General features: G+C 43.6%; 2 protein-coding genes and 1 pseudogene across 2 annotated transcripts in view; 1 reads left to right on the forward strand and 2 right to left on the reverse strand.

Moving 5' to 3' along the window:
• Positions 1 to 17,575, reverse strand: part of SFXN2 (sideroflexin 2) — a 46,179-nt gene extending 28,604 nt beyond the window's left edge. Inside the window, exon 1 of the mRNA XM_057308767.1 lies at positions 17,397 to 17,575. Coding sequence (XP_057164750.1) covers positions 17,397 to 17,402 — 6 coding nt within the window. The 5' untranslated portion in view covers positions 17,403 to 17,575. The remainder of the gene's footprint in view (positions 1 to 17,396) is intronic.
• ARL3 (ADP ribosylation factor like GTPase 3) overlaps positions 1 to 26,281 on the forward strand; it is a 35,126-nt gene that overhangs the window by 7,238 nt on the left and 1,607 nt on the right. Inside the window, exons 3-5 of the mRNA XM_026494001.3 lie at positions 4,300 to 4,416; positions 17,067 to 17,117; positions 18,661 to 18,846. Coding sequence (XP_026349786.1) covers positions 4,300 to 4,416; positions 17,067 to 17,117; positions 18,661 to 18,846 — 354 coding nt within the window. The remainder of the gene's footprint in view (positions 1 to 4,299; positions 4,417 to 17,066; positions 17,118 to 18,660; positions 18,847 to 26,281) is intronic.
• LOC113251613 (heterogeneous nuclear ribonucleoprotein A1-like) lies at positions 9,708 to 11,615 on the reverse strand (annotated as a pseudogene).

Here is a 26,281-nt window from a genome sequence, read left to right on the forward strand (position 1 = left end):
GTGTATTTTTCAGACCTAATAAATACAAATATGTATCATTTTTTTAATTAAAAATTACCTCTATTTTTTAATCCAGTCTCTTTCCTAAGGCTAAGCAAGCAAAATACGAAGGATAAGACAACAGTGGTGCTGCCAGTGTGGAAGAAAGACAAATCCTAAGTGGAACAACCCTCCTCCTTTAGACCCCCTTCCCTGTAGGAAATCCTGAGAAAGCTTGACCTTTGACCAGCCCATTGGGTTTCCTAACTAGAGGACAGCCCCGTTGGTCTTAGTCACTTTAAAGTGTTTGAGCATTAGAGGTTTTAGCAAAAGCAGAGTTTTTCAAGCGTTTCCCACCCTGTACTGTGATGTAAGTTTGGTGTCAGGTTTGAATGGCTGTGCTGGTGTGTGTACTTCACAGCTTGTGAGTCTTACTGATCTGCAACTTTCTGCAGAAAAGTCATTTCAGTTGCTACCAAATGAGCAATTTTACAGCTTCTGAACAAATTTAATGTATAGCCTAAGGAGGAGCAAATTACAGTAGTCTAGCCTAGAAGGCCTAAAAACACATATTACTGTGTCAGGATTTCTGCCAGAAAAAGAAAAGTCTAGGGTTTTTTCTTTTTAATTGAGTATTAGCGGTAAGCTGTATCTCTTAAGAGTACCACTAAAATGAGGGCGTCCAGCACTGTGAACATGGAAATGAACTCTTAAGTTATGGACTCAAAGTTCCAATTCTAATATTCAGGCTTTATTTGATATGTTATAGGTGACTTTGTTATTATATAATGTCAAGTTTTCATATTTTTTTAAAAATTTATTTGAGAGACATGAGCCGGGGGAGGGGCAGAGGGCGAGAATCTAAACTGCGCACTGAGCGCAGAGCCCAACAGGAGGCCAGATCAGGAGTCCAACGCTTAACCAACTGAGGCACCCAAGCACCCCTTTTTCTTGTTACTTTTAAGTAGGCTGCACACCCAGCGAGGAACCCAACGTGGGGCTTAAATTCACAGCCCTGAGATCAAGACCTGAGCTGAGATCAAGAGTTGGGCGCTTAACCAACTGAGCCCCCCAGATGCCCCATATTTATTCTTTAAAAACAAGATTTCGGGGTGCCTGGCTGACTCAGTCAGAAGAACATGTGACTCTTGATCTCAGGGTTGTGAGTTTGAGCCCCACTTTGGGTGTAGAGATTACTTAAAAATAAAATCTTTAACAAGATTAAAACAAAAACAAGTTTTCATTGTGTTTTTGTTTTATATTAGAAAAAGTAGGGGTACCAGGGTGGCTCAGTTGGTTGGGCATCTGCCTCCGGCTTGGGTCATGATCCCGGGTCCTGGGATCAAGCCCCATGTTGGGCTGTCTGCTCAGCTAGGGGCTTCTTCTCCCTCTCCCTCTGCCTGCTGCTCCCCTTGCTTGTGCGCACGCACTCTCTCACTCTCTCTCTCTCTCAAATGAATAAAGTCTTTAAAAAAAAAAAGAAAAAGTAATAGGCGCTCATTATAGTAAATTTACAAAATATAAGTAAAATTGCAAAACTAGAAATCACCTACAATGCCCAGACATAACCACTGTTAACATTTAAGAATGTATCTTTTTTTTCTATGCATGTATATGATGGGTATATTTAAAGATTTATTTACTTTTTAAAGATTTTATTTATTTTAGAGAGAGAGCATGAGCAGAGGGGGGGGAGAGGAAGGGGAAAGAATCTCAAGCAGACTCTGCACTGAACACGGAGCCCAGCGGCAGGCTGGACCTCACCACCCTGAGATCACGACCCCAGCCAAAACCAAGAGTCAGATGCCCAACCGACTGAACCACCCACGCGCCCCTTAAAGATACTGTTTTTAATTAATCTCTGTACCCCACATGGGGCTCGAAGTTACAACCCTGGGATCAAGAGTCGCATGCTCTACTGACTGAGTCACCCAGGCACCCCATGATGAGTATGTTTAAAATAAAAAATAAAAATGACAAGGCACCTAGGTGGCTCAGTCAGTTAATCATCTGCCTTCAACTCGCATGATCCCAGGGTCCTGGGATCAAGTCCCACAATTGGCTCCCTGCTCAGCGGGGGGCCTGCTTCTCCCTCTCCTTCTGCCCCTTCCCCCCACTCGTGTTCTCTCTCACTCACTCTGCTCTCTCTCTCAAATAAATAAATAAATAAATAAATAAATAAAATCTTTAAAAAAATATAAATGACTCATAAGAATATACCATATCATTTTCACTGAATAATACATCTTGAACATCTTTCTACATTATATATGTATATACTTAGGTAATACCCATCTCTAAATGTTTGTACCCATTATTATTTCCTTAGAATAATTTCTTAGATTTGTTGGTCGGATGACTTAATAGAATTTTTTTTTCTTTTGATGACTTATAAAATTTTTTTTGATGACTTACAGAATTTTAAGGCAGTTGATACATATGGTCAAATTCCAGGAGTTACTCTCGTTTATCTCCTGCTTCATTCCAGGAAGATTTGACATTACTGGCTTTGACATTTAATATTGTAGTTAATGTAGAATTTTTAAGCACACAGAAGTGGTTTTGTCAATGAGTCAGAATGAAGCTGTCTTTTACAATAAGCTTAAGCCACTTCCCTTCAGAGTTCTTAAACTTCTAATTTATACAGTCATTGGTGTCTTACAGGAGCTATAGTCAGCATCATCCCCAGGTATCCCCTAGAGTCTGTTTATCCTCAGTGGCAATTGGGTGGCAGCGTTCTTACACTGTCACACTGTGCCTTGTCCTTCTGCACGAGGCAAGTAGTATTGGCAGGCTGCCAGACGAGACAAATGTTTATGGAGGCATCCCCAGGCCCACTTCACTCCCGTTATCCTGGATGAAATGTCACTTCTGTGGTAGCAAGCTGTTGATTGGATTTTTCAAGTCCTGATTTCACTATATCGTTCTCAGAAAAAGATTTATTTTTTAATTATTACTCATGAAATGCCTTCTCTCCAAACCCCAGAGGTCTTGTTAATTTGTTTCTCTGCACACCAACTCTCAGCTCATAGTTGCACCTGCCCCTGATTTGCTCACCTTCCTCAAAGTTCCACCTTGAGTCACTGTCCTGAAAATGAATACTTTCTTTTCATCAGAAATGCTTATAAAAGAACAGTTTCCAAAGCCTGCTTGTTTACTTGCATTACTGTCTATAAGTGAGGGCCCCACTTCAGCGTTTGGACATGCTGTTCCAGGTCATCCCTTCCTCACAGGGCTAAGAGTCCAGTTACAAACCAGCTTCTCCCGTAGTGTCGTGACTTCAGCTCCCTCCTTTTCCTGATTAATCCATATGAAGAAATTTCTTTTTTTTTTAATATCATATTTTAGAGGATTTCTTTCTTTCTTTCTTTCTTTCTTTCTTTCTTTCTTTCTTTCTTTCTTTCTTTCTTTCTTTCTTTTTAAGATTTTATTTATTATTTATTTGACAGAGAGAGAGACAGCCAGCAAGAGAGGGAACACAAGCAGGGGGAGTGGGAGAGGAAGAAGCAGGCTCCCAGCGGAAGAGCCTGATGCGGGGCTCGATCCCAGAACGCTGGGATCATGCCCTGAGCTGAAGGCAGATGCTTAACGACTGAGCCACCCAGGCACCCCAATATGAAGAAATTTCTTAAAGAACCCTGTCGTCCAGGCTGTAGCTCTTGCCTTTTTTTTTTTTTTTTTTTTTTTAAAGATTTTACTTATTTACTTGACAGGGAGAGAGAGAGAGCACAAGCAGGGGGAGCGGCAGGCAGAGGGAGAAGCAGGCTCCCTGTGGAGCAGAGAGCCCGACATGGGGCTCAAACCCAGGACCCAGGAATCATGACCTGGGCCAAAGGCAGATGCTCAACCAACTGAACCACCCAGGCACCCCTCTTGCCTCTTTTTAAACTTAGAATTTGTTCTGTTCTATTGAGTCTTCAGATTCAGCTTCTGTTTCTTTGTTAGTTAAATGTAATATTCTGTTAAATGTTACCATCTTGAGGATCCATCAGGAGGTGTAGTCTGTGTTAATTATCAGAACTATTCTCATTCCCAGGTGTCCTTGGCAGTTTGTGTGTGTGTGTATGTGTGTGCACGTGTATACACTTATTAGACAAAGCATCGTGTTAGCCATGACAGTAATATTGACTCCAAACCCAAATGAAGTAAACATGTAAAAACACATTTCTTTCTTCCTTATCATAGCACACTATTTTCAGTATTACCAGTATCACATTTGGCAGAGTACCTCATAATTAATAACATAGCTGTTAAATATAACTTTGTCAGAATTATGATCTCAAAGCTTAATAAAGCTTGGTGTTTTTGCCTCTGTTTCAGGGTTTTAACATCAAAAGTGTACAATCACAAGGTTTTAAACTGAATGTATGGGACATTGGTGGACAGAGAAAAATCAGACCATACTGGAGAAATTATTTTGAAAATACCGATATTCTCGTAAGTAGTCCTTCTGATGCACTAATTCATAGTTTTTTTCTGCAGTGTGTTAGGAATATTAACACTGTAATGTTCTTTCTTGTCAGTAATTCCACTGCTATAACATTAGTCACTATGAATTTAGGGCTAGCAAGAGGCTGCAGATTGTGAGAGAGAAACATCTTTGTATAATTTATATGTGAGTTTTGCTTTTGCTCAGTAACAATGTTGTGCCCACCCTCACCTTGACAAAATAAAGTATTAATTACCATAGTGAACTGAACATCAGAAGGGAAATCAACAAGGAAATCAACAAGAGTATCCCAAAGAGGCAACCAAGATGGTGGTGGAGGTCCTGGAAATAATGTTGCATAAGGAATGGTTGAAGGACAGATGTTCTTCCTAGAAAAGAAACTTGGAACTGTTTTCAGTTGCTTCAAGAGCTATGTTAAGTCAGAGAGTTTTGCCTCATCATGAATAGTTCTAGAGGACTGGGTGAGGAGCAGTTTGGGGAGTATTAGGTGGTAGATTTTAATTCAGAATAAGGAGAAAGTCTCCTATCATTTTAACTGTCCAGAAGTAGAAGCAGCTGCCTTGTGTACCGGGGATTCCCTGGCTCAGGCAGCATTCCTTCAGGAAGGGCTGAGATTTAGCTCCCAGCTCACTGTCACGTTCTGTAGGACTACTGTTTCAGAATTCTCAGAGATTTCAGTATCCTCATACTCCTATCTTCATCCACCGCTCTCCAAACTCAGCCTCTTCACCCTACCTTAGCTACTCTCTATCATGATCATGGCCTAAAACCAGGGGGTCTCTTGAACTTGGATAGGAAAAAAACCCTGCATATTATTTTCATTAAACTCTATGGAAAGTTTGCATTTACTACAGTTCTGCCCATAGACAAGGAACTGCCATAAAGTCAGCCATGTTGGTGACTTCATTACCAATAGAAACCATCTTGCATCTCAAATAACTTCACTCTCTGCTTTTGCTTCCTATATGTCTTTCTACTGGATCATTCTATCGACATGCACACAGCCTGTGGCTTCTCTTGTTTAGAAACAAAAAACTCTTGTCCTGGCTGTGTATCCCATCCAGATACTGTCCTATTCCTCAGTTTCTCTTTAAAACAAAACTCTGTAAAAGAGTTTTGAAGTCTCTGTCCTCACTTCCTCCTCCTGTTTTCTCTTGAACCCTCCATTCAGGCTCACCAGGAATTCCACATTGCTAAGCTTTTCCATCCTCCTCTTACTTGACCTAGCCATACAGTTAATGAAGTCAGTCATGCTGTCATTGAAACATCATCTTCCCCTGTTTTCCAGAATACCATTCTATCTTGAATTTTCCTCATATCTCACTGGCTACTCTTTCTCAGTCTCCACTGCTATTTTCCCAAACCTTGTTTCCCTCCAGATGTTGGAGTGCTCCAGAGTTCAGGCCTGTGCTTGCCTTCTCTAAGTTGTGGCTTAAGTGACCTCATCCCATTTCCAGGCATTAATTACCACCTACATGCTGGTGAATCCCACCCCTTTATCTCTAACCGGAAACTCCCCTGAACCTCAGTTTCATGTGTAGGTAGCTGCCCATTGGACATCTCCACTTCAGTAGCTAGTAAGTCCCTCCATCCTCAACATGTCCAGAACCAAATTCCTATCTTCATCCACCCCTCTCCAAGCCTGCTGCTTCTACAGTCTTCTCAGTAAACGACAATTCCATTCGTCCAAAGACATTGGTGTCACCCTTGGCTTCTTTTCTTCTCACTCCCCACCTCTGACCTATCAGCCAATCCCATCAGTTCTACCTTCAGAATATTTCTAGAATCTGACCACTTCTTTCCGGCCCACTGCTACTGTGCATCGATTATTGCCGTGTCAACCCCACTAGTCTCCTTGCTTCTGCCTTTCCTCCCTAAAATCTCTTCTCAGCGCTATATCTATAGTGATCCTGTTAAAATATAAGGTTCCCGGGCACCTGGGTGGCTCAGTTGGTTGGGCAACTGCTTTCAGCTCAGGTCGTAATCCGGGGGTCCTGGGATCAAGTCCTATATAGGGCTCCCCCTGCTCTGCAGGGAGCCTGCTTCTCCCTCTCCCTCTGGTGCTCCCCCTGCTTGTGCTCTTTCTGTCTGTCAAACAAATAAATAAAATCTTTAAAAAACAAAAACAAAAAAACATAAGCTTCCCATCTCAGAATAAAGCCACAGTTCTTACAGTGGCCTACAAGGCCCCCTGCCTTCTGGCTTGTCTTACCTGTCTTGTCTTCCCCCTGTCTAACTTGGTGCCAGCCACACTGGCCTGCTTGCTGTTTCTGTAACACTGGCATACTGCTTGGTCCTTGGTCATTGCTATTTGCAGTGCTAGGATTCTTTTCCCTTAGATATCCTCATGGCTTATTCCCTCACCTCCTTCAAATCTCTGCTCACATGTCACTTTACCACTGAGACCTTCTCTGATTACTATATTTAAAATTGTGCCTCCTATCCCTACCCTTCTGGCACTATAATTTTTCTTTTTTTTTTTTTTCTTTGATCAGACTTATTGGTACTCATCACCATCAGAAATCTTTTTATTTATTACCCTTCTCCCCCCTGGAATGTAATGTCCACAAAGACAGGGACTTTGTTGTTTTTGTTTTGTTTTGTTTTCCCAACTGTTGTATCCCTAGTGCTTAGAAAAATACAAAATGAAATGGACAAAAATTTGTAAGATATACTTCACTAGAATTTAAAACTTCTGCTCTGAGAAAGACACTGTTAAGAAAATGAAGAGACAAGCCACAGACTGGGGAAAATATTTGCAAAACACACATGGGATAAAGTACTTGTATCTAAAATATACAAAGAGGGGTGCCTGGGAGGCTCAGTTGGTTAAGTATCCAACACTTGATTTTGGCTCAGGTCATGATCTCAGTGTTGTGAGATCAAGCCCCTCGTCGGGCTCCACACTGAACATGGAGCCTGCTTAAGATTCTCTCTCCCTCTCCCTTTGCCCCTCCCCCTCCTAAAATACACACACACACACACACACACACACCCCTCCTAAAACTCAACAATAAGAACACAAACAACCCAGTTAAAACTGGGCAAAAGACTCCTCACCAATGAAGATGCACAGATAAGCATATGAAAGATCATCAACATCTTAGGGAACTAAAAATTAAAACAATGAAATGTCACTACGTACCTACCAGAATGGTTAAAATCCAAAAAACTGGTAATACCAAATGCCTGCAAGGAGGAAGAGCAACAGGAACTCCTATTCATTGCCCGTGGGAATGCAATAGTACAACCACTTCGGAAGACAGTGTGCAGTGTCTTTTTTTTTTTTTAAGATTTTATTTATTTATTCGACAGAGATAGAGACAGCCAGCGAGAGAGGGAACACAAGCAGGGGAGTGGGAGAGGAAGAAGCAGGCTCCTAGCGGAGGAGCCTGATGTGGGGCTCGATCCCAGAACGCTGGGATCACGCCCTGAGCCGAAGGCAGATGCTTAACCGCTGTGCCACCCAGGCGCCCCGACAGTGTGCAGTTTCTAACAAAGCTAAATGTAATCTTACTAAACTGTGTGATGCAGCAATCACTCTAATCTACCCAATTAGATGAAAATTTGTGTCCATACAGAATCCTGCACGTGAATGCTTATAGCAGTTTTATTCATAATTACCAAAAATTGGAAGCAACTGAGTTGTCTTACAGTAGGTGAATGAATAAAGAAACTGTGGTACATCTATATAATAGGGTATTATTTCCTGATAAAAAGAAATGAAAAAAAAATTTTTTAAAGGGGCTATCAAGCCACAAAGTGACATTTCATTGTTTTAAATTTTAGTTCCCTAAGATGTTGATGATCTTTCATATGCTTATCTGTGCATCTTCATTGGTGAGGTGTCTTTTGCCCAGTTTTAACTGGGCTGTTTGTGTTCTTATTGCTGAGTTTTAGGAGGGGTGTGTGTGTGTGTGTGTGTGTGTGTGTGTGTGTGTGTGTATTTTAGGAGGGGGAGGGGCAAAGGGAGAGGAAACTTAAATGCATATTGCTAAGTGAAAGTCTGTCTGAAAAAGGATCCATACTCTCTGTTTTCAACTATATGACATTTTTAAAAAGGCAAACTATAGAAATTAGTAAAAATCTCTACAAGTAAAAGATTAGTGGTTGCCAGAACTCCCAGGGGAGAGTGGAGGGATGGATGAATAGGTGACATTAGGCTGTTTAGAGTGACAAAACTATTTTGTATGAAACTGCAAGGTGCACACATGTTAGTTTGGGTCAGTCAAAAACTGTAGAACTTTAAAATACAGAGAATGAACTTGATGTATCCGTATTGGTTCATGAATTGTGAGAAGTGCACTACACTAATGCAAGAGGTTACCAGGGAGACTGGGGGAGGGGATGGAGGTGGGGTAGGTATACAGAACTCTCTGTGCTATCTATCCAGTTACTCTGTAAATAAAAAACTGCTTAAAAATTAAAGTGAGAGGGGCGCCTAGGTAGCTCAGTCGGTTAAGCATCTGCCTTCGGCTCAGGTCATGATCCCAGGGTCCTGGTATCAAGTCCTGCATCAGTCTCCTTGCTCAGTGGAGAACCTGCTTCTCCCTCTGCCTGCCTCTCCCCCTGCTTGTGCTCTCTCTGACAAATAACTAAATAAAATCTTTTTAAAAATTAAAGTGAATTAGGGGCACCTGGGTGGCTCAGTCGTTAGGCATCTGCCTTTGGCTCAGGGCGTGATCCCGGCATTCTGGGATCGAGCCCCACATCGGGCTCCTCTGCTGGGAGCCTGCTTCTTCCTCTCCCACTCCCCCTGCTTATGTTCCCTCTCTTGCTGGCTGTCTCTCGCTCTGTCAAATAAATAAATAAAATCTTTAAAAAAAATAAAAAATTAAAATTAAAGTGAATTAATTAAACTATACATTGAAATCAAATCATTATGCTATACACCTTAAATTTATACAGTGCTGTATGCCAATTATACCTCAATAAAACGGGTGGTGGGGAGCTATAGATTTTTCTTGTGCTTTTTGAATCAAGAATTAGGGAAAAGCAGGTGGCTGAGAGAACAGTTCAGTCTGTTCACCTGCTGGATTAAGGTACTTGGAAAGAAATACCCAAATAAAAGCAATATATAAGGACATTAATGACCATGAAGATTAATAAGGAGACCTCAATCTTTCTGGTCTACTTTTAAATCACAAGCTCTAACACCTTGAGGGGAGACTGCAAGGTAGTTGTAACATGACCCAGATTCCCCTGAGAGTGCCCCGGAATTATCAGACAACCCAGGAAAAGTCTGAGCTACCTGAAAGGAGCTTTCTCCAGCTACCTTAGGCTGCCAGTTCCAGACAGTGTTTTGGATTCCAAGTTAATCTTTCATTATTTTCCAGTACCGTTTGAGATTAAACAAGTCTGGGGGAGCCGCTGAGTCCCTGGGGTTAGATTCTAAGGCCTTGTGACTCAGCCCAGTCTGCCAGTTTCATAAGCGGCTTGGAGTGGCAGTGGTTAATGGGTTATATTAGTTTGCCCCTATTTAATAGTCTTTCATTGTTGGTTGGAAAGACCTATTACCCTAGCCTCCACACTGCCTAGAAGAGCAGGGTCAAAGCTTGACACATTTAGTTACCTGGTTAACTCTTTTCATTTATCTCGAGTGCGATAAGAAATTCTTACTTACTTTATTTTTTAAAGACACATTCAGCATCATGATCAGACTATTAAATTTAGCAATCAACAGCATGGGTGCAAAAAAAATAAATCTACATTAAAACCCTCTGTTGGAATGCTTTACACTTTCCATGGAACAGAAACTAAAATAACCTGTTAGACAATTAGTCACAAATCCAGTCCTTGAGTTTTTTGCCCATACACGAGTATTGTCTAAAACTTGTCTTCTTTGTAGCAGCTGGGCCCTGCCACCACTGTGCTTGGGTGAGGTCACAAATCCGTTATAACCTGTAGCTACCCTGTCACTTGCCTGGCCCTCCTGTCCTGCTCAGCTTTGTTACCTGGCAATAATGAAAATCCACTGCCACCGCCAGAGCTACTGCTGCTGCTGGAACCCATAGCTACCTTGGTGTCATGGTTTGGCGAAGTATTGGCCTCCACCACCATAGGGGCCAGAGCTCCTGCCTCCAAACTTTCCTCCTTTCATGGGTCTAAAATTTGAAGATTGATTGTTGTCATTGCCAAAACCATTACGCCTTCTGCCACCTCCAGGGTTGCTTCCGTCATTACCGAATCTGTTAGAGCCGTCCCCACTGCCGCCATAGCCACCCACCACTACTGCCACCAAAGCCTACCTTGCCACTGAAGTTCCCTCCATGACCAAAGTTGTCATTCCCACCAAAACCACCTCCATCACCACCACCGAAGTTTCCAGAACCACTTCAGCCTCTTTGGCTGGATGAAGCACTCGCCATCTCTTGCTTAGACGGGGCTTTCCTTACTTCACGGTTGGGGCCATTCACGGTATGGGATTTTTGAATGACAATCTTGTCTACAGAGTCATGGTCATCCAGTATTACAAAAGCAAAGCCTCTCTTGTTGCCACTGACTCGGTCAGTCATGATTTCAATCACTTCAATTTTCCCAAACTGTTCAAAATGTCTTGGTGTTCTTCGTTGTCTTCTTTCATGCCACCAACAAAAATCTTTTTCACACTTAAGTGGGCACCAGGCCTTTGAGAATCTTCTCTTGAGACAGCCCTCTTTGGCTCCACAACTCTTCCATCCTCCTTAGGTGGCCTTGTGTTCATGGCTGCATCCCCCTCCTCCACATTGGCATCCATGACAAACCCAAAGCCTCTGGAGCCCTTGGTGTTTGGATCTCTCATTACCACACCGTCCGTAAGAGTTCCTCATTGCTCAAAATGGCTCCTCAGACTCTCATCAGTTGTTTCAAAGCTCAAACCTCCGGTGTAGAGCCCCCACAGCTGTTCAGGCTCTTTGGGAGACTCTGACTTAGAGCTGATGGCAGTGGGAGGGGAGACTTTAGTGATGCTTACTTTTTGGCGCCCACAGGCAGAAGGGAGTAATCCCAAGAAATTCTTACTTTAGAGCAGGTGTCGACAAACCGATCCAGCCTGCCTCCTATTATTATGTAGCCTGTGAGCTAAGAATGATTTTCACATTTTTAAGTGGGGGGGGGAATCAAAAGAATAAGATTTCATGACACATGAAAATAATATGAAATGTAAAGTTCAGAGTCCGTAAATAAAGTACTGTTGGAACACAGCCATGTCCCCTTGTTTACGGATTTTCTATGGTTGCTTTTGCACTACAATAGCAAAGTCCAACAGTTATGAAAGAGATTGTATAGGCAGCAGAGCCTAAAATATTTACCACCTGACCCCTTACAGAAAAAGATTGACAGACCCCACTTTCGAGCATTAAGTGGTTCTCTAGAGGTTTGAAAGAGTCAGGGTTCTTAATCTCAGGAAACAAACAGGGTTGCTGGAGGGGAGGGGGTGGGGGATGGGGTGGTTGGGTGTTGGACACTGGGGAGTGTATGTGTTGTGGTGAGCGCTGTGTATTGTATAAGACTGATGAATCACAGACCTGTACCCCTGAAATGAATATTACATTTTAAAAAAAAAAGAACGAGATGGAAACACACACACACACACACACACACACACAAAGCGCAACTCCTAAAAGTGCCAGTTATTCTCAGGGAAGAGGATATTGAGAACAGCTGACTTCGGCTTTAATAATTTGGGGGAAATGACTAAGAAATAAAACTTGAGGGGTCATAGAAGGGAGGGGATAGAACGTCCCATTTCTCTTAGACCAGAAGATAACAGCTTTTTGATAGATTAAAAATGCATAGTTTTTCAAGATATGGTCATATTATCAGTTTTGTGTTCAGATGCAACATAATATAAACAAAGTAACGGTGTCATCATTTCCATATCCAAAGTGTAAGATATCAAGCGAGAGATCTCAAACAATCATCTCCCATATTTTTTCCATGATATCATTCACACTTGAGCCTCAGTACTTCTAGAGCACAAATAATTGAAAACCACATTACCCAGAGACCTCCTCTGTCAGTTTCAACTTCCTCTTAGACTTTTGCTGGAGCTACCATACCAAGCCCACTTGTTAGTGTCATCGTTCCTTATCTCTGCCTTCCCCTCTTGTGGAGAAATACTTAGGAGCAGTTAAATGGCCAAAAGGTGGTAGCAGGAGGGAGGAGGACCAGAGCAAGAGGGGAAACAAAGAGCCCTCCATTCACATAGCTGGATGACTAACTCGTCTCTGGATAATCTAGAGTTGGTTTAATATCCATCAAGAAAAATCTCTCTAGGGGCGCCTGGGTGGCTCAGTCATTAAGCGTCTACCTTCGGCTCAGAGCGTGATCCCGGGGTCCTGGGATCGAGCCCTGCATTAGGCTCCTCCGCTGAGAGCTTCTTCCTTTCCCACTCCCCTTGCTTGTGTTCCCTCTCTCGCTGGCTGTCTCTCTCTGTCAAATAAATAAATAAAATCTTTAAAAAAAAAAAAAAGAAAGAAAGAAAAATCTTCTCTAGCTCTTCCTCATACAACCAAGTAAAAATTTAAAAGCATCTGCCAAGGAAGATATGAAATGGCTTTGCTTAGGTAAAGCATCGTTCTGAGTGCCATGGATTATAACTTCATTTTAGAAGAGCTTTATTAAACTTGATTTTTGGAATCCATAATTTTTTTAAATGATTTTTTATTATATTATGTTAGTCACCGTACAGTACATCCCCGGTTTCCGATGTAGAGTTCGATGATTCATTAGTTGCGTATAACACCCAGTGCACCATGCAATACGTGCCCTCCTTATTACCCATCACCGGTCTATCCCATTCCCCCAACCCCTCCCCTCTGAGGCCCTCAGTTTGTTTCTCATAGTCCATAGTCTCTCATGTTTCATTCCCCCTTCTGATTACCCCCCTTTCTTTATCCCTTTCTTCCCCTACCAATCATCCTAGTTCTTATGTTCCATAGATGAGAGAAATCATATGATAGTTGTCTTTCTCTGCTTGACTTATTTCACTTAGCATTATCTCCTCCAGTGCCGTCCATGTTGCAGCAAATGTTGAGATGGAATCCATAATTTTTAAAAATATTTTATTTTTAAGTAATCTCCACTCCATCATGAGACTCGAGCTCACAGCCCTAAGATCAAGAGTCACACACCCCACTGACTGAACCAGCCAGGTGCCCCAGTCCATGTTTTAAGATCAGTCAGAGACACTATAAATATTTAACTTTCCCTGATACTTTGAGAGTATTTTTTTCTTCCTTTTTTTTTAAGATTTTATTTATTTATTTGAGAGGGAGGGAGAGAGAGAGAGCAAGCGAGCAAGAGCACAAGATCAGGGAGAGGGGGAAGAAGACACCCCAGTGAGCAGGGAGCCAGATGGCCGCTAGGTCCTGGGGTCTTAGGATCCCAGGACGCTGGGATCATGACCTGAGCTGAAGGCAGATGCTTAACCGACAGAACCACCCAGGTGTCCTCAGAGTATTTTTTTTTCATTAGTAGTCTATTTTTTGATAAAGTTTCTTAAAATTTTTTTTTACTTGACTAGATTAATAGCTATTAAAAAAAAAAAAAGATAGGTTAACCTTATCCTTAGCTACTGACCAGAAAAAACAGATATTTGAGTGAAAATGTGAAGACACTGGACAGCAGAGGAGAGGCAGGCGACAGGGATGCAGAAAAACAAATTGTGGGATCAGCAGAGACTGGCTTGTGCTAATGACTTTTTCACTTGGCCCTTTTAATAAATGGGGCAGTTGTTTTGTAGACTCTCTCCTGGAATTATTGTGTAGTAATTTTCAAATTTTATAAGTTATGTGAGAAGCATACTAAATGATAGAATTTATGTGTAGTTTAGGAAAATCCTCCTTTGAATCTTTATTTTGTCCTTAAGTAAATTCTACCCCCAACATGGGGCTCAAAATCATGACCCTGAGATCAAGAGTCACATGCTCCCCCAGTGGAGCCAGTCAGTTGCCTCCTTCTTTTGAAACTTTTAGTGAAAATGTTCCCATGAAATTTTCTGTCAGGGGCACCTGGGTGGCTCAGTCATTAGGCCTCTGCCTTCGGGTCATGATCCCAGGGTTCTGGGATCAAAACCTGCGTCAAGGCCCGGATCGCATTGGGCTCCCTGCTCAGCAGGAAACCTGTTTCTCCCTCTCCCACTCCCCCTGCTTGTGTTCCCTGTCTCTTTCTCTCTGTCAAATATATAAATAAAATCTTTAAACAAACAAAAATTTCCTGTCAAAGCAATAAATAGCAAGTAATTTAGCAATTTTAAGTTAAAAATGTCTTCCCATTCACCTTCGGACTCTGGTGTTTGGTGATCTTTCTTGTTTGTGATTTAAACCATCTTTCCATTCCTCCTTTCTCTCCAGTTGTCTGTGTTTCATCATATCAAACATCAATTTCTTAACTGTATCATTGTCTTCTCAACCTGTCTCAGCCTCCTCTTTCCACTCTTACCTTCTTACTCACACCCTTTGCTCCCAAGTAGAGTTTTTCCTACTTTGTAATTACTTTCTTGCCCAGTGACCTGCCCGCTACCTTCAGGCAGCCCCCTGAGCCCAAACCACCCCCCTACCATCACCTGACCCTCCCTCCCTTCCTCCCATCTTCTTGCACTGTTCCCTGAGTGAAGGTCATCCTAATCCACTGTAGACTCCCCACTAATTCCAATCCACTCTATATAGCGAGCTTTACTCTCCCACTGCATTCCTTCTTTCCACATCTATGTTTATACGATGCCTGCTACTTGAAAAATGCCAGCCCCTCCCAGAGAAAAACAGAGCTACCACCATGTTCTTCATGTTGACTTATCAGACAGTCAGTATCAAATCTGGAGTATTTGTGGGCAGAGCCCATTAATCCATGTGTTGACAATGAGTCAGAGTAATATTAACAACAACAACAATAAGGCTGCAAAAAAAAAAAAAGAAAAAGAAAAAATACCGAGACCAAACATGCAAATCTTTCCTCTTCCTGTGATTCTCCATGAAAGAAACATAGGTAGAGACATAGGGTATTCTTCAGAGGAAAGGCTGACACTTGGTTCCAGGTATAATATTTAGCACGAGTAACTCTAAATGAGACAGCATCAAGCAAAGGAATTTTAATTTTTCTTTCAAAAGAGAGCAAATGTTCGGAGTAGCATAGAATTATTTGACATGCATACAGAAATGCCTGTGTGCATTACAGTGTACCAGTTTATGTAACTGAAGGGAGGGAAGGGTGAGACTTGCAGGTGGTTTTTTGTTTTTGTTTGTTTTTAGTAAAGATTTTATTTATTTATTTAGAGAGAGAAAGCACAAGCATGGGGACCTGAAGGCAGAGGGAGAAGCACGTTCCCCACGGAGCAGGGAGCCCAATGTGGGACTCGATCCCAGGACCTTGGGATCATGACCTGAGCCAAAGGCAGATGCTTAACCACTGAACCACCCAGGCGTCCCGTTTTTTGTTGTTTTTAAGTGAATATGCTCTTTTAAAAGAGTGTTTTCATAATACCACTAGTTTAATAACAATTTTAAATTATTTAAAGAAAGTTTGCAAATTTGATAATTTTTAAGATTAGCAACTGGGAAAACATTTAATATGTCATTCAATGAAAGGGGAAAAAAAAGGCCTACAAGGGGCACCTGGTAGGCTCAGTCGGAGGAGCATGCGACTCTTGATCTCAAGGTCATGAGTTAGAGCCCCACATTGGGGGTAGAGATTACTTAAATAAATAATATTTTTTTAAAAGGCCAACAAAATTATATCTATAATTTTCTTTTTTAATTATGAAGAAGAATTAGAAGGGAACTTTCACAAGAAATTAAAATAATTAATGTGTTTGGGTTCTATAACTATAGGCGATTTTTCTCCTTTGGTCTTACTTCATTTCCCTTATTGTTATTATAGGATGTTATTTATGCAATTAATAAAATACAGTGATGGGAAAGAAACCTTGGGATTTATAATTTATGGTGACTCTCGAGATTTCTCTTACTTCTGGAAAAGCCTGTGCCCTTGCTATTTCCAATTCTTGATCTTAACCTCCCAGCAAGCCTGAGAAGGTGGGAATGGAATGGAGATCAGTGGGTCTCCTACCTTGGCACCTGAAGTCAGCGTACAGTTAATACTGCAGAATGTACTTTCAGAGCCATGATGCTCCAGGACTGTGGTACTTGTAAATGCCTCAAAACACCACCCCTTCCTGACAATTTGGAAAGCAGAACAGCAGAGAGCTCAAGAGCACCTGTGGACTTTACTGTCCGGTAGGCCTGAGTTTGAATCCCAGTCTTGTTAGAACTTGGGCATAATACTTAACTTCTTTGGGCTTATGTTTATCTATGTATAAAATGGGAAAATAATGAAATCTATCTCAGAGTCATAGTGAGGATTAATAGGGTAAATCTAAGCAAGAATGTTCAGTGAATACACAATAAATGTACCTATTTTTATCCTTCTTGGCTCTCCTGACATCTACTTCGGAGCTTTGCTGGGCATATTTTCTGGGTATCCCCCTTTAATCAATCAATCAATCAATTAATTAGTTTATTTTGCATCCATAGATGAGGTAAGAGTTTTCAGCTCAGTTTCCTTTAGTTGTGCTAATGAGAAATCTGCCGCCTGGGGATCCTCTGCTCTTTCTGCGTCTTCTACGTCATTTATAAAGTAACCTTCTCCTTTTACTTTACAGATATATGTAATTGACAGTGCAGACAGAAAAAGATTTGAAGAGACGGGTCAGGTAAATAATTCTTCTGTTGAGATATTTTCCAAATAACTGGGTATTCATTAATCTACCTTGTAAATGTATGAGAACAAGGGAGGAATTTTTTGTTTAACCTTTGCAGCTTAAACAACCCAGTCATTCTGGCAAGCAAGCAAAAATACTAGTTGCAAAAAAAATAAAAAATAAAGGTTGCCTGAAAGAAAATTAGTTGAGAGTCCGTTAAGCTATTTTTTGATTACAGCCTTTTAGTGTTAGTCAAATTAAATAAATAAGATATAAGCAAATGGAACTTACCACCATGCCCAAAAGCTCTTCAGGTCTCTTCCCAGGCCACTTAGAAATGAACCCAGAGGAACAATTCACTTGTCATTTCTATGTACATTTTTCAATAGCGGCTTAATTGATCCAGGGGTACCTCTGACAAATTTGAAGGGATGGGAGGAAATATGCAAGCCAAGACTAAGTTGCCCTTGTTTCCAAGCCAAGAGAGAGAGAGACTTTGAACCCAAATATGGCTTCACATGCAAAGTACTTGTCAACATGATTACACGGTGAGATTCGTGTACACAATTTTAAAAAGAGAAGCAGTGGGCATCGACCATTTTACCCTGATGGAGTATACTGATAAGAAGCAAGGAGTAGAATGACCTCTTTAGACAAGTGTGCAGAGTCCTTGGCCTGTGTCCTAAACTACCACAGGTGGCATTCTTCCTAAACTTCCAAGGTAGCATTCCCCATGTTTATGTTCCCTTTTCCTGAAAATTAGTTTGAGAACTCCTTTCCATACCTTGATGATTTCTCATATCATCACTCATGTGAAGCAATGCTAAACATGAGCTTAGAGGTAAAGGGTATTAATAGGATGACCTGCCTCTTGAACCACCCAGTTCCCTGTGACAGCTCAAGGGTCCTAAGTAGCTCAAATGTGAGTTTAATAGGGAAGAGGTGAGTCCTCGTAGGTAAATATACATCCTCTCTTATGCTTATTGCAGACAGAATCAACATACAGTTAAGACCCCAACCAACAACCAAAACATCAGACACATTGCCAGACGAACTAAGGTAGTCATTTCAGGATGTGAGTTTGATGAAGTGCAGTGCACGTGCATGCAGGCTTTGAAGGTAGAGACTGATGAAGCAGCATTATAATCTCCAAAGTCACTGCCATTTTCAGTTTAAAACGTGTGTGTGTGCGCGCGCGCCTTTAAAGTCGTTTGCAGATATCCTTGAGTACGTTTTAAATCTCCATCCACAACTGTGTTCTCCTTTGAACATTGTTTCTCAAAGTATGATCTCTGAATCCATAGCAGAGCCACTTGCAGAGTGTGTTGAAATGCAGATTCCTAGGCCCTACCTCAGACTTTCCACAGTCAGCATCTCTGGGGTAGGCCCAGGAATCTGCCAGGGGATTCTTCCCCAGGCTCAAGTCTGAGAACCATTGCCCTTAGAAGTTGCTAGTTGATCAGCTTAACACTTCTGTTTTTTTCTAGTTAGAAGTACGTGGTTAAATATCACAGATTTCATCCTTCCCTTCCCATCCATTCCCAAAATGATCCAGGAACTAGCTGAATTACTGGAGGAAGAAAAACTAAGTTGTGTGCCAGTGCTCATCTTTGCTAACAAGCAGGATTTGCTCACGGCAGCCCCTGCCTCCGAAATCGCAGAAGGACTAAACCTGCACACCATCCGCGACCGCGTCTGGCAGATCCAGTCCTGCTCAGCTCTCACAGGAGAGGGCGTTCAGGTGAGATTACCAGGAGGCTTGGTTACCTGGCAACATGGCTCCCAACCAGCGTAGTCTGTCTCATTGGTTGAACTGAACTAGATAGAAAAAGATACGAAACAAATAGCCTTTGACTGGCAGATGAACCGCTCCAGGATGTGAAGGGCATGGAGGAGTTTGGTTCTTTTTTACTTAGCAACCAATCTGATAATCATTATTCCAGGAAAGCCACAGATAAACCACCCCACATGAGGGACAAACTACCCCATTGGGTAGGAGGTCAGAACAGAAGACCTTCAAAGATGCTTTCTAACTAGGATTCTTTGATGATTGGGTTGGGGGTTTTGTGTTGTGTCTACTATTACGGATGCTAAATACTTGTGCTCCCAAGGTACCGGCCGACAACAGTCATGCACACCAGTTATCCTAGAAGTGTTTTCATTTTTCTCTTGGCCAACTCCCCTGCCCTCAGGGCTGGCGTCTCTTTCCTGCTGCTTCAGGTTGGTTTCCCACTGGGAGGCTTCTGCTGACAGCCCCATGCTTTATACCAGGGAGCTATAAACCGCAAGAGCAGTCTCCCCCTTCATTTGATATTAATTTAGGGCAGAAAATGGTTGTACCCCAGCTACCTGAGAGCCTGCATCCTCAAAGAGTGAGAAACAGTTTCAGCTCTGATGCTTCCCACCAAGCAGCCTCAGACCAGTCGACAGGGCGACTTCTTTATTCTGGAGCCCCAGCATGCCCACATGCCTCAATTTAAACATCTGGTCTACCTGCCAGGGAAGTGCCACAGTGCTGTGAGAACCAGACAGTACTGCTCTAAGATGCTGTGGGGGGATTAACAACATCTGAAGAAACGGAATCTTCCCCCATTGCCATATGGCGTGTGTCACAACAGCACGGCCAGCTTGCTTTTCTCTCAACTTGGTTCGTTGCGATTTGATTCTTCATTTTTGTCCTGCAGCCTCTTTCCATTTCCCTTCTAATGCTCTTCTTCCCTGTCTCCTAAGACATTTGACATTGATTGGTCTTAAAACTGCCTGACTGCTTTTATCTCAATCAAATAATCACTTCCAAGAATTATCTCAGTCGTTCCATCTGTTTGCTGCTTTGGCTTTTTTTCTTTTTTGTTACACGAACCGCTGGAGCCGGCTTCTCTGCCGGGCCTCTAGATCAGAGGGCAGACCAGTCCATGCTGGCCGAGCGCCTCCTCCTCCAGACTCCTCGATACCTGCGCCCTCGGAAGCTCTCTGTGCACGTGTGTGTGTGCGTGTGTGTGTGTGTGTGTGTGTGTGTGTGTGTGTGGTGGCAGCGGCGGCTCTCAGGTAGCCAGAGAGGCCCTCGGCTGTGTCCCCAGAACAGATGCCAGAGCTCTGTGGGCCTCTGTGAGGTTTCGGCTTAGGAGGGGGCAGGCGTTCAGTATTAGGTATTTCCTTCCGTCCTAGACTCTGGCTATAAAAGTAATATATTCTCATTATGAATCATGTACAAGTATATAAAACTAAAAACTGAAAAGTTCTTTCCTTTCCCCTAATCCCACTTGACAAAGGAACTAATCGCACTAATAGTTCTTTTTTTTTTTCTTCTCAAGCCTCTTCTATAAAATTACAATCACATATGTGATTATATTTCTACCAGGTTTCAAATTAACTGCATTTTTCAGCTTAATTTACAAGCTGGTCCAACGAGTAAACCACAACCCAGCATGTTTTTGATGGGTAAAATCTGATCATTTCATTTAGCTTCTCACTTAAAAAAAAGAAACCCAAGTTTTGCCTAAGGCAGTTCCCTGGATTGTGCATAAAATGGTATTCATGAGGCCTGAGGTTATTTTGGTGTGGAGGCGGCCCAGGAAAGGATAATAGCTTTCTTGTGTTTGTACAAACTACTTCAGGAAGAGGATTCTGCCTCTCCAAACGGTTTAGAACACAAATATAGAAAGTAGAGAACAGGGGTGCCTGGTTGGCTCAGTTGGTAGAGTGTGCGACTCTTGATCTTGGGGTTGTGAGTTTGAGCCCCAAGTTGGGTGTATAACTTAAAAATTAAAAAAAAAAAAAAAAAAGGAAAGTAGAAAACTCCTGAGAAAATGGGAATTGACAGCTCTGTAATCTTCCCTGGGCCGGAGTGTTGAAAGGAAAAAAAAGCAAAGCTGGAATTAACAGTGAGGCTCTTGTTTTCTTCAGCCAGCCTTAGGGATGTCAAAAGGAGGGCTAGAGTTATCTAGAATCAGTATTTAGAGTATTGGCATTCAAGGCAAGGGTGCTTCGTCAGAGGAGCCTGGAGCTTGGGAGGGAGCACTCCTGTCTGCCCAGCCCCCACTCCCCCACTGCCCCACTCGAGTCAGGCAGAGATTAGGAGGGTAGAGAGCTGTGTTGGTGGCTGTGTCAACCACCATAGAAGTGGAGTTCTCTTTAACTCACAGGATCTTTATGCAAAAAAAGAGGCAGTGAGCTATCAGACTGAGGTTGGGGGGGTAGGCAAGGGAGGGCTTTAAAATCAACCAGTTTGAATCAAAGTGAGATGTCATGTGTGGTTTGATTTTGTGCAGAAAGTTCTTCTCAAATCAGGGACCTTCAGCAACCAGGTTCACAGGAAATGATATCAAGAGAGATACAACAAAGAACTGTGAACAAGAAAAATAATGATTTTATATGGAGGAGAAATAGTTTGAAGGTCACTTAATTAGTTTAGTAGATAGTACCATGGTGTATAGAATTGGGTAGTTAAGACTGGGATTTCAAGGTTAATGAGATTAGATTATGGTTAATAGAATGATATAAATTTAGAGAATTTAACCATTATTTGAAATGGGTTATTTAATAAAAATGTTAATTAAGAAGGGAATCTGCTGTCTATTGTCCTTTAATGGTAACCTTTGGGGACTGGAGAAAGGTCGGGGAGTTTTCTGTGGAAACGCTTTTTCATTGTGAGGCACTGATTGACCATGTCCCTCCCTCAGGTAATGCCTCTGACCTCAGCTCCTGCCCACTCAGCCAGTTTCTTGGTTTTCACTTTAAAAAGAGTCACTTACTTGGAATTCTTTTCCTGCATTGCTTAGTTCAAGTGCAGGCCTTTAATGATTCTGATTAATTAAGGCTTTAAGTATTCCTCAAAATGAAAGACGTCACTAGAAAAATGTCCCTAAGATCACTTTCAGGCATGGATACTGTGTAATAATTACTAAAATTCCCTTATTCCTATTTCATCCTCCCACTCTATCCTCCCACTCTTCCACCCACTACCCCCTGAAAACTGGTCGGTAACGGGCGAACCTACCAAAATGACCAGACATTAAATGGGTCAAGTAACATCTGGCACCACAGCTCTAATGACCCTGAAAGAAAACGTACCAAGGTTTTTTAAAAAGACCTGGGATTTCTGTTACTGTTTCAGGTGTTCAAAGACAGTGTCCCTACTTACACTGTGTCTGAGCATATGTGTTTCAGCTAAATGCATTTGTCAGACCTGTCTCCTACCGATCAGTCACCCCCTCAGGTGGGCGGGCCAAGTTGCAGCCTCAGATCCCCCGGATGGTGAGCTAAACCCTCTGGCCTGATAGGGCAGCTACATCCCTTCTCCTCAGCGGAGTAGCTTCAACTTGAACATGATTAGAGATTATGAAAGTTAGTGATTCCTGGGAATGATTTGAGGTTCTTGTTCTGCCTAATATTCTGAAGGCAAATAAATATGTGCGGTCCACATGTGGTTCAACAGCCGCTGCCCTGGGTATGGAAGTGGACTTCTGAGGGCTTCGGGAGCGTTCAGAACAGGTCTTTCTTTGCCTCATTGATGGTGATGAGGAGGCCAGGCCGTCATGTGATTAAAGCAGGTTTTCACGGGAAACCGTCAAGAGCAGAGCATAGGTAAATGGCACTAGAAGCTAAAGGAAAACATCGGTCTTGGAAACTCTGTCCTGCTAGAGGCCATAATCCAGAGGAGTGATCAGAAGAGACTCAGTTATGTCAAGGAGCTGAATGCAGAGAGGAGAAACTAAAATATGTCCGGGATGGGAAACCTGCAGCCCCCGCGGCCAGACTGCCTTACAGACATGGGGGCAGCCGCCCTCCGGGCCCCTGGGGCTAGGCCCTGCCCCCGTGCACAGCATTGAGCTGCAGGACTCTCGTCTTTCCCCTGTGTGTCTAGAAAATGGTGAACAAAGGATCTGGCTTAGAGCCAGAGAAAGGTGGAGGAATCAGTCCCTCTTCCCCTGGAACCCCGAAGCACGGCTCTCCTCTGCTCGTGTAGTTTCAGGTGGTTGAGGATATTCCCTCTCTACAACGCTGTGTGTGTTTAATTAAAATTATAGTGAATTAAAATTTCCTTTCAAAGCAGAGGTCAGCAGTTTCAGCCTGGCCTCTAGCCTCAGTCGTAACAGGCCTGCCCACACCAGTAGCTGTGAGCGCACAGGTTTCCCTGCGGACTGCTCTCCATGCCCTCCGCTTGACGCTCCCCTTCTCTCCCGCCTCTCTCCCACATTCCCGATCTGCCTTCTCTGAACAGTAGTGAGCTGGCTTACAGTCCTCTCACCGACATAGAAAGGACCAGCGGCAACCGCAGCCCCGCCTGACGTGGGAGCTGGCTTCCGAGCACTTTACGCATGGCCACGAAACACTCTCCAGCCAGGTTTCTGGGTTTTGTTACTTTTCTTCCTTGATCTAGGGGACTTTCCCTTAATAAGCCAACAGAATTTCAATATTTTAAAAAACGACATTTACCACTCCTTTCTAAGGCCTGACGTCAGTTATTTTTGACTCCAAGTGTACATGGAACTGCTTATCTACAAGTCAGACCTTAGGGTTATTTTTAAATTTTCAAAGCTCTCTATAGGCCAAGAAAGCAAACTCGGAACATGTGATTCTGCTACCTCTCTGGTGCAGTACCCTTGGTCACCAGAAAAAATATTAATAGTGCGCAGTGTTTTACGTAGGCTCCATCCTGCTGCTCCCTGACCCTTGGGGCCCCGTGACGGGATAGGCTGTGATGCTCAGCAGGGGTCTGAGCGCCTCGTCATCTTAAAGCAATTACCGATACGACCGTGTAGTCCTCATGACGTTAAAAACCAGGCCCACCCAACCGTGGCTGGGTATCAGGGCCTGGGAGAAAGAACAGGTTCAAAGGAGCAGTGCAGTCAGAAGCCACTCTTCCCATAGACAGGGGCATCGTGGGGCGCCTGGGTGGCTCAGTCGGTTAACTGTCTGCCTTCAGCTCAGGTCATGATCCCGGGGTCCTGGGATGGAGACCCGCATCAGGCTCCCTGCTCAGTGGGGAGCCTGCTTCTCCTTCTCTTGCCCGCCCCCACCCCCAGCTTGTGCTTGCTCTCTCTTTCTCTCTCTCTCTCAAATAAATAAATAACATTTTTAAAAAAAGAAAGGGGCATCGCACCTTCAGTCTTGGAGCGTAGGGGTCCAGGACTCCTCCATTTCCACCCAGATGGTTAGGGGCAGCCTTGTATTTTTCCCAGTGTTTATCGTAGGAAATAATATGACATGGTAAAATGTCAAATTGTTTTCCTTTCCATGACGCTAAACAAAGCTCAGTATTTGAGGTTCAAGGACTCTATTTAGTCTCTATTATTGAACTGAAGCTAATCAATTCAAGTTGGGTTTCAGCAAGGTTGGTCAGGAGGAGGTGCGGGGGAGCACCACCCGTGCCCTAAGACTGTCATCCCGTGACGAAGATCCAATGTGCAGAAATTTGGTCAAACCAGTTTTTAACAATAAAGGTTCAACCATTAAGCAAACCTGTGAGTCCATTTCCTTCTCTGGAGGCAGAGCAGTAACCCGCTTCAAGTAGACAATCCCCTTTCCTCAGTCATCTGTTTTTTTAAAACAAGGCCTCGCCAGATTCAGGCAAGGGCAGTGGGGTGCAATGGGGTGCATTAGCGTAGACACGCGGAGCAGAAGGTCCACGTCTCGTTCTGAGTGAGGAGCGGCCACTGCAGGCCGAGGTGGGCAGGTAGTTCCTACGTAAACATGCGGGCTTCCACGGGCAGCCCGGGGGTCTTGAGAGTTACGTGACCCAAACCGGCCCGCGACACCCTCTGAGCGGCAGCAGAGCCGTGCGGGGTGCTTGGCTGGGGTCCCTTCAGTGTCATGGCCCGCGTCAGCGGGAAGCCGTAAGGACGAAGAACCTGCATCTCTCCCTTTCCCAGCTTCGGGGTGATTCCCGCCTTGTCGAAGCTTGGGGCCTTCGCTGCGGAGTGGGGCCGGCTAAGCGGCGCGGGGGCTGGAGCTCTGGCCTGCGCTCCCGGCCGGCGTCTGCCTGCCACGATTCCGTGTCCCCATTCCTCCTCCCGACTGTGGGAATCGTAATAGTCCCTACCTCACAGCGTTGTTACAGGATTCATCTCAAGATAGAAATGTAGTGTCTGCTGTAGGTCAGATACCGTGATTCCACGCTCGGTTCTGTAAACTCCACCTCAGGCCAGTCCGACGCGTACCCTCCTCTCAGGGCTCGTGGACACCACCACTGTCTTTCCCTTCCAGTGGGCGGCTTGGCACAGCTTGGCCCTGCTTCGACCGAGGAGGCTTCCTCCCCGGTAACTATGGCCTCCCCAGCACCGCTTACCTCCGGCTCAGGTTCTCCCCTGCATAATGACAGCAAAGGGACCGTTCCCCAACCTCCAGACACTTCAGACCAGGGCAGCCTCCGAGAGCCAGAGCAGCCCCGGGGCTCTGTCCCTATTAAGCCTCCCCGTGCTTCCCACACTCCAGGTTACAGGTGGCAGCTGTGGAGGCCCAAGGGCCCGCAGGTCGGCTGGTGGGGACCGACCTCTGAGCGCCCTCTGTTGGCAAGACTGTGGCTGGAAGGGCTTTGCCGCCCCCCGCCCGCAGACATCTGGAAGACACCGGCTCGCAGCAGGGCTCCCTGGTTTCAATCCCCTCTGCCTCCATAACAGATACCCAGCAAGAAGCTGCCCCTCACCCTCCACATTCTGCCTTGGGTTCCTGCAGCTGAGTAAATATTTTTCCTATCTCTTAGACTGCATTCATGTTCAGTTACATATAATAAAAGAACCCCCCATAATCCTCCATAAAACAAGAGGAAAAAATTGCTACTCGTATAGTGTGGGAACACAGTTCTTGCTTCTCTGAGAAGATGATGTGATAAAATGTGCAAGTCTCTTTAGAGGAGAAAATATTGAGGTGCACACCTTTGACAGCGTTTGTCGGGGTTCCTGAAGGTGGAGAGTGCTGCGCAAGCGCTGAGCTGTTGAGCTTCGAAGGCATAGAGAAGATGGTTATCTTATTCATCCCTCTTTTATTTGTAAAATCTTTTTTGTCTCCTGGCAGGTGATCTTTTTTTTTTTCCTGGAAACCAATTAGCTACTAAAATTAAACGTGCTTCTCTTTAAATTAATCCTTTTCATAAAACGGTCTTAAAATTGGCCTCAGCTTTTCACAGTAAGTAGCTGACCCAGTTGTAACTGGAGACGCACTTGGAGTCCACCCTTCTC

Source organism: Ursus arctos, unplaced genomic scaffold, assembly GCF_023065955.2.
Source record: "Ursus arctos isolate Adak ecotype North America unplaced genomic scaffold, UrsArc2.0 scaffold_7, whole genome shotgun sequence".
In the NCBI taxonomy this organism is placed as follows: Eukaryota; Metazoa; Chordata; class Mammalia; order Carnivora; family Ursidae; genus Ursus; species Ursus arctos.